Below are 8,241 nucleotides of genomic sequence, written 5' to 3' on the forward strand. Positions count from 1 at the left end.
CCCAACCTTATGAGGTGAGATGGATTACCTATATCCCTTCACTTTAGGCTCTCTTTATTATATATAAGTCGTCGTCTCATGTTGGCTTCGCTCTAATTGCATAGGATGCTTTCTACACCTAGTTTATCACGTCCATGAGATGTTGGAGGCAAACAAAGCCTGACAATATAATTTATCTGTTCCACAATAGAATGGAACAAATGGATAATAGTACACGAGTACATTCTTCAAACTAGCTAGTTGTTATTCGTATATCCTAGTTTATCTCCTACTACTCTCCAAAATTGTCAGATCCCGAGACAAACAAATTAGGTTAGCAAAATCATTATGCAATATAATCCAAACATACAAGAAACAATGATACGAAGTGATGCCAATTATTTGGTTTGCTATTGGAATAAGAATATTCTTTAGTTCATTTTTTGGAACTTCAATGTAGTTATGTTCAAGAAATGCAAAATGTGTATCAAAGTGTTTGTCTATAATTTCAGGAAGTCAATGTTACTAGAAATAAAATTTGTTGGTTTGATGATGTTTTTCTGCTCGCCAAGAGAACAGGAGTTAACTAACTTGACAGGCACTCATCCATTTTGCACAATCATGCAGTACATACTGCTAGTTTAGATTTCTGATTACAATTGCTATTAATTAATTATGAGAACTGGTTGTGTTTGATCATAGAACTACCTTAATAAACAAGCATAAAAAGCTAGTATTGCCAGAAATATCAGTGCCTACATGGAAACCATGTTTGTACCTAGAATAGTTGGCCACAACTCTTTGCCAAATCTTTCATGAAAGCTTCTCTTGAAAAATTTATTATTCTAGGATGTATGATATATTTTCATGTTTGGGTATACCGATGTCGATTATGTAGAATATGGCAGTTGGGATTTCAACCATTCATATGCTTTTGCAAACGGTACGTATGTTGGGATATCTTTAATGTTGGAACCGCACTTCCTTCAATCCTGATTTAATAAAACCATGTGTGCTAGGTGTATCTTTGTTTGCACAGATGAGTAACCCAATTACAACACGTTTCGGTTTGTATCTTACACCGTACAATTGAACACCACCGAAGGTTTGTTCCGTTTGTATCTTTGCATGCTCATATTACCTGCATGTTAATTGATTTCCTATGCTTGTATGATGGAAGTAAATACTGCTGTAATGTAATAGCTTTTAGTTTTCTTCACCGAGCAGTGGTACTCTTGTTCATAAAAGAAGCCGTACTGAAAGGATCCTTTGAATTAAAGAGTTAAAACTTATGAAAGCTTGTACTCAATTTCTTAACATTTTATCTAATACAAGAATTAAGGATTCTATCTTTCGCAAAAAAAAAAGAATTAAGGATTCTATATCCTTGCACAGTCACTAGCAGAACATATGATTGTGACAGACGACCACTCAAATGTATTGTTGATAATCAATAAAAATATAGTACTAGTAAAATGCCAACGCAACTTACACATAAGCCTTGATATTTACATGTTGTATGATTGATTATACAAGTAACACTGAGTTTGAATCAATATTTGAGAGCGATGCAGCTGGTTTTCCTTCTTTCTGGGAGATCAACTTCCACTATGTTGTACAATATATTGTTGACTTCAATAACCATGATATATAACAAGCACTTGTATCTATAATCCCTAATTCAAGGACCCTAATCTTCGCCGCAATAGGCATTTTCTTTGTGGATGTGAAAACCAGTAGTAATAACAAAACTGAAAAACAGAAAATTCAAACCCCAGTACCTTTGTTTTCCGGTCTATATTACTCCTGAAACTCTTAGAGAGGAAAAAACAACAAAAACAACCCAAAGGATCATGAAGTAGACTGATGTAACCCAAGCCCATAGCCTAGGGCCGCCAAGCTCAGCACCGAGTATAATGCGGCGCAGAACCAAAACCGTAATACATCCAAATGATGTCGCAAAGAAGACTAGAAGGGAGAAGCTGAGACCAGCAGCATTATCTATGTACAATGGCTCCTGGTAAACGAAGAAGTTGTACACTGTGTCAATCAACCACGGAACACCAATGCCAACATATATGTTCACCGAGTTACTGCAACAAGGGAATTATGTCAGTTTATTCGGCTCCAGATCGAGGAAATGAAAACAGTGACAAAGGAGACGGCAGAAACGAACCTGCAGGTGATGTTGGCTATTGCAGAGTCTGCAGTGACTTGACGCTCAGCAGCTATCTTGCTGGCAACTAGATCTGGCCATGAGGTTCCAGCAGCCAGTGCTGTGAATGCAATAACATATGGACTTACTCCTGCTCAAAAACAGAAGATAATGTCATCATACATGCAGGTAACATCTTGGTGAGCAGATTGAACACTAAACTTGTGCTTGAGTATGTTCTAACCTGTGACACAGCTTATCTGATCTGTAAGCTTAGTAACACCATAAGCAATACCACTTATGAAGATCAGTGAGCATATAAAAGCAATCCAGCCATGTGCAATATTGTATGGGGGCACAAAAGCAAACAAAAATTTCCAAGGCGCAATGATCAAGTTCCAAAATATTGTGGTGAACCTCAGGCAGATGGAATGCATCTTCCTTGACTCAGGGCTCTCCAACTGCATATATTGATAAAATCAATTACTACGCCAAAAAAAGAAAGTTCTTAACATTGGCCCAGTTGTAAGGATGGTAAAATGACCAAAGTTAATGTTAAAGGGGGTGGATTAAACTATTTCAGCATACTGTGTTTGGAAAACAAAATTGTCTCAGAAGCACCTAGAAATAATTTCCTCAATTGTATGTGAAATAAACGTTTAGAAAATATTTCCTCATCCTTGCACCATTTTAGTTATGGTGACCAGCATATTAATAAGTTTAGCCACATTGTCCCATAAAAGAAATGGATTTTCTAAACTTCTCATACTGTCCTAGGCTCGTAGCCAAATGCAAAAACAGATGACTAACTATTCAACACACATAAAGAGACCAACAATGAATCAAATTACCATTGAAGCATCAACAAATTGTTGCCACCAAATAGAAAGCCAGGATATATCTTCTTGTGTGTTCTTTACAACTTGATCCATTGTTGATGATCCTTCCATATCCTTTTCTGGAACTCGACTGTACTCTACAGTAAAGGTGTCCAAAACATAGAAATAATTACTTTAAAAAATAAATACAACAAATATATAGATAACTCAAATTTAGGATCCCCCCCCCCCGCCCCCAATCACCAGTACCCCCGCCGCCTTCAATGATTAACTTAACATAACATGAAAATAAGTACTTAATCAATCCACTGCACTTGGTTGCATTCAGTGATGCACTATCAATCTATCATTAAGGAAAGATGTTCGAGAAACTGGAAAAGCTCATACCTGCAATGTGGTAGGAATGTGCAGAGAATACGTCTACAATGCCATCATTCCGGTTAGCACTTATAGGGAGTGTCTCATTAGTGTCATCACAGTTGTCGTAATCAACAGAAACATCTTCTGGTGGAACCCAATCTTCAGGCCTCTCACCTCTCACACTGATTGCAGCAGATTGAACTAAAACCATAAGCTACATACACCTTAAACTGTAGATGGGCATATGACCATGAGATAAGTTTGCAAAAGAAAAGGTATTCAGGAATTAGGATCATACAATGGGATGGATACAAATGGCCACCGTTTATCCTGTGCATATGCATGAAGCAGAAGTAACCCATACTGCAAGACTGTCAGCAGTGCCTCCCAGAGGGTGATCACTTTAGGCGTCCACACCTGTGCAGCAGTGCAAAGTATTCATTGGTACCAAACGCACTTGCATAACAGAATTATTATGTATATGGTAAAACTCTTTGAACTTTGGCTGATGATACATTGTATATCACTGAGTACTTAATCAAACAAACGAAATGATGTCTAAATTTGTCATAACTACTTTCGTGGTATTCTAATCTTATTAGGATTTATAATATAAATCAAATTAGTAGTAAAAATATATGTTTCGAAGACATGGCAATGTCCAGAACTTCTGTAATTGTAACCAAGCTTTATATTATGACTTACCTCTAAGATAACATAGAGCCAAATATATGCCCAGAAAGACCAGACGAGCTCAACCAACCAAACACCCAAGTCAGAGATCTTTTTCTTAGACCCTGCCCTTGGCATAACCACACAGACAGCATGGATTGGAAACAGATCAAATGCCGCAGAACCAACAAGTGTGCCTGGACCTAGACCTGCAAAATCACAAATACCAAATCACCTACCACGCTACACTCGACTACATCTTATACTGCAAAAGTTCACCATCAAGCCAATTACTTAATCACTGTATGTAGTACCTCCTGCTGTCAGTTGACCCAGATTTCGGATGGCGTCGATGATGGCGAGGGAGATCTGAGGGAAACTGGTACCAAACGCAAGCAGAGCAATGTCCGCGACAGTGTAGTTCCACACCTTCTCGTGCTTGACAACAGGCTCCTTGGTGTGCGGGTCAATGACAACCACCTCCCGGGAGTGTTTCATGATCTGCTCCATGGATTTGAAGAACCGGGCGGTGATCGCGGACAGTCCGATGAAGCAGTACGCGAGCGCGACGGTGTAGAGGGAGGCGCGGGCGCCGGTGGAAAGCAGAGTCTCGCCATGGAACAGCAGGTAGGTGTCACTGTCACACGACGACGATGGAGGAGCAGCCACCATGGCGATGTTGGACATCAGATGAGACGAGAAGCTGGGAAAAGAATTCTAGCTGGTTCCTGTTGTATCACGGATAACACAGGTAATTAAAAATCTAATCCATCAGCAGAGTTTTTTATGAAAAAATGTTGATATTGAAGCAGAGGCGCCATATGGCCATGGCGAAATCGTGCAGATTCCGCTGAGGCCATGGGAGCAAGACAGGAGGGGACAAGAACGCACCAGTGGTCCAATCCGTGGCAGGAATCGGATCACCACGAAGCACAGCAGCTGCAGCCTCCTTCTTCTCCGCCGACGGCGAGGCCCCGTTGCTCTGCTCCACTGTCCAGTCCAATGCGCCGCTCTGAGACTGCAGATTATAGCGAGCGGATCAGGGGATCCTGATTGAGGCACAAAGACTGCAGATTGACGAAGCCAATCGATAGTACTACGGATTAAAAAAAAGTTTGCATTTTTACGGTAGACGACAACAGATCATTCCCAACTTCTTGGCGAGGCAAAACAAAAAGGACAGCACCGAAAAGAAAAAGGCGACGAATCGGATCGCATCCCAACCGGAGACGAAGGGGGGCGTCCAGCCATCCAGGAGACCGCGGAAGAGGAATGGGCGGGGACGGGTGCGGCTTACCAGTACCAGCAGTCAGCGGCGGGTCGCAGCCTCGCCGGAGCCGGGCGGCGCGGGACCCCCGCGGTGGCGCAGGCGAGGACGGTCCCGCAGATTCCGTGCTGCCGGTACTGTGCTTCGTGAACTTGCGACAGATTTGATAGTGGGGAGCGGTGACGGAAGCTACTGCATTTGTGAGCTGAAATGCTGCCGCTGCTTCGGCCACACCACACGCGCGCACACCAATTTGATGGTGGCGATTATAGGAGGAGTATTAGCGAGGGGTTACCTGGTATGTGATAATGTGAGGTGCATGAATCCCAGTCGTCTGAGGTCACTCTCAAGAGTACACAATATTTATTGCTAATGCTAAGGGACGACTTTGGAAGGTACTTGTACCACTATCTTAAGGTTCATCGCACTTACACGATCTGACGATCTTGCATGTGAAAAAGATTGTAAATTTGCAAGAACGAAGCGTGTATGGAGTATGGTCAATGGATTTTGTTCCAAAATCATTGTAGGTTTTCTGAACAAAAGATCGTGGTTGCAGTCCAAAAAAAATTTGTCTTTCAACATAATAATAGTAAGGGGCTGTTTGGATCAGTAGCGCTAAAAATTAGAAGCATAGATGAAGATACGTTGTCTCTGTCTTTACTAATGAAACTAATAGTTAATCGTCTCTTAGTTAATACTGTAATTAACTAGGGTGTTGGGTTTGTTAGTTTCCATTACCTGGTTTGGAGTGGCGAACATGTTCAACTCATGACCACCTATATATTACCCTGTGAATCTAAACAACCTTCTATTAAAAATTATTTAGCTCAAAAATAGTAGTGGTTACCTATTAGCTAGTTAAGTTTAAGTGCTAATGGATACAAACAAGCCCTAAGTAATTCTTATTATTCGGACAATAACTAGTTGTCTAAAATCCGTTATGATTTTACTAAATTATATGTTTGATGAAGATTAATCTATGCATACTTTCCAGGAGTGTCTCATTGTATTTAAACTGAACATTTTTAGAAGTTCTTTGGTAACTGAAGTGTCAAAACATTAACCTGAAATTATAAGAGAAACAAAAACATAAATAATAGGATTTGGCAGTCATCACAGGGGCAGTGGAGCAACAAAGACACGTCGAAAATGGTCGGCTACTTTTCCAACTGCTGGGACCATGCAAATTATGGCAGCCACCTACTAATTCTAGTAGTATGAAAAAGGGTGTTTTTTTATCGTGCCGGACTGCCGGGTCAGAAATAAAGGACACGTCATTTTCGTCCCCATGTGTACACCCCTGATTCTCTTGGCTCTGCATTGCCGTACTGACGTGGAACAAGCAACACCAAAAATGTGTGCGTGGGGGTGCAAACGCAAAATTTTTATTATTGCATTTTGGAAGTAAATATGTCTAAAATATTTTGGTCTTGAATTTTTTGCAAAATTAAATAGAGACATTAAGGTCTTGTTTAGTTCTAAATTTTTTTACAAAATGGACATTGTAGCACTTTCATTTGTATTTAACAAATACTGTGCAATAATGAAATAATTAGGCTCAAAATATTCGTTTCGCAAATTGCATATAAATTGTGTAATTAGTTATTTTTTTATCTATATTTAGTACTTTATACATGTGCCGTAAGATTTAATATGACAGACCAAAAAAATTGGTATTAGAATTTTGGTGGGCTGCTCAAGGTTTTGAGTTTTTGGGTTTTTTAAAAAAAAAAAACTTCAAGAACTAAACAAGGTTCTAGCTGTCATTTCCGAAAAAAAAAAGAAAAAAGAAACATCCATATGATGAAATTGAAACCTAGGTGACCGGTGCGCTTTTGCAATTTTGCAAGGCGGTCCCATGCTTTTGCTATCACGTGTACTACGTGGACTTTGTGTGTGTGGGTCTATTTAGCGGCACTTGTTTATGGCCACAAGACAACACAGGCCCGCACGTGATGGCTGCTTTGATGACCGCGATAGAATCAAAATTAAAAATTTAAATATGCATGGGATGGAACCGCAGGGGGTGTCGCGTCGGTGTCAATCAAAGGACTCAGACAAAGACACCTATCGCGTGTGGAGATGGGGTGGTGCAATTGGATACCACGGCCTTGTTTAGTTTCGAAAATTAAAAAAATTTTGGTACTGTAGTAGTTTCATTTATTTGTGATAAATATTATCTAATCATGGACTAACTAGAATTAAAAGATTCGTCTCGTGATTTACAGCTAAACTGTATAACTAGTTTTTGTTTTCGTCTATATTTAATGTTTAATGCATGTGCCACAAGATTCGATGTGACGGGAAATCTTGAAAACTTTTTGGTTTTCAGGGTGAACTAAACAAGGCCCACGTTTTTTTCTCTAGTGTAATTTAATAAATTAAATAAAAAAATAAGAAAAGAAATTATCAATTTAGTTTATTAGGTTAAACTAGAAAAGAACTATGAGTATCTATTTAAAACACCATTTATATTTTTTTGGATGTTTAATTGTTAGCCATAGTCCTATCATAACTAAGTTTAAGTAAATGTGGCAAGCCACAAAAAGTGTAGCTAGCAAATTAATTGTCACAATTTATCATGTCTAAAGGAATCTTGCCACACTTTTTTAGCTCTATGACATGTGGAGCCAAAAAAATCATGCCTAAGTTTAGTTGTCAACCAAACACTTGCTGATTTGATCAAACTTTACCTAAAGTAAAATATGTCAAATTATGGTTAGCAACCAAACAGCCCCTTAATCACGTGAAACGGAACAGGAAGCTACCAGTTCGGGCCACCAGCTGAGTCGTCGGTACAGCTAGGCTTTCTTAATTTTAAAAAAAAATCAAAATTTTTTGTCAAATCGAATATTTAGACGTATATATATAATATTAAATATAAATAAAAAATAACTAATTATATAATTTATCTATAATTTATAAGAAGAATATTTTGAACCTAATTAGTCTATAATTAAACAATA

General features: G+C 39.0%; 1 protein-coding gene across 1 annotated transcript; it reads right to left on the reverse strand.

The window, feature by feature from the left end:
- LOC8070185 (magnesium/proton exchanger 1) lies at positions 1,394-5,549 on the reverse strand. The gene is made up of 10 exons (XM_002451183.2): positions 5,303-5,549; positions 4,897-5,023; positions 4,320-4,733; positions 4,039-4,214; positions 3,632-3,750; positions 3,361-3,515; positions 2,986-3,110; positions 2,379-2,595; positions 2,156-2,285; positions 1,394-2,072 (listed from the first exon to the last, which is right to left on the reverse strand). Exons 3-10 carry the CDS (start codon positions 4,690-4,692, stop codon positions 1,775-1,777), a joined length of 1,593 nt encoding a protein of 530 aa, XP_002451228.1. The 5' UTR covers positions 4,693-4,733; positions 4,897-5,023; positions 5,303-5,549; the 3' UTR covers positions 1,394-1,774.

This window comes from Sorghum bicolor, chromosome 5 (assembly GCF_000003195.3).
Source record: "Sorghum bicolor cultivar BTx623 chromosome 5, Sorghum_bicolor_NCBIv3, whole genome shotgun sequence".
In the NCBI taxonomy this organism is placed as follows: domain Eukaryota; kingdom Viridiplantae; phylum Streptophyta; class Magnoliopsida; order Poales; family Poaceae; genus Sorghum; species Sorghum bicolor.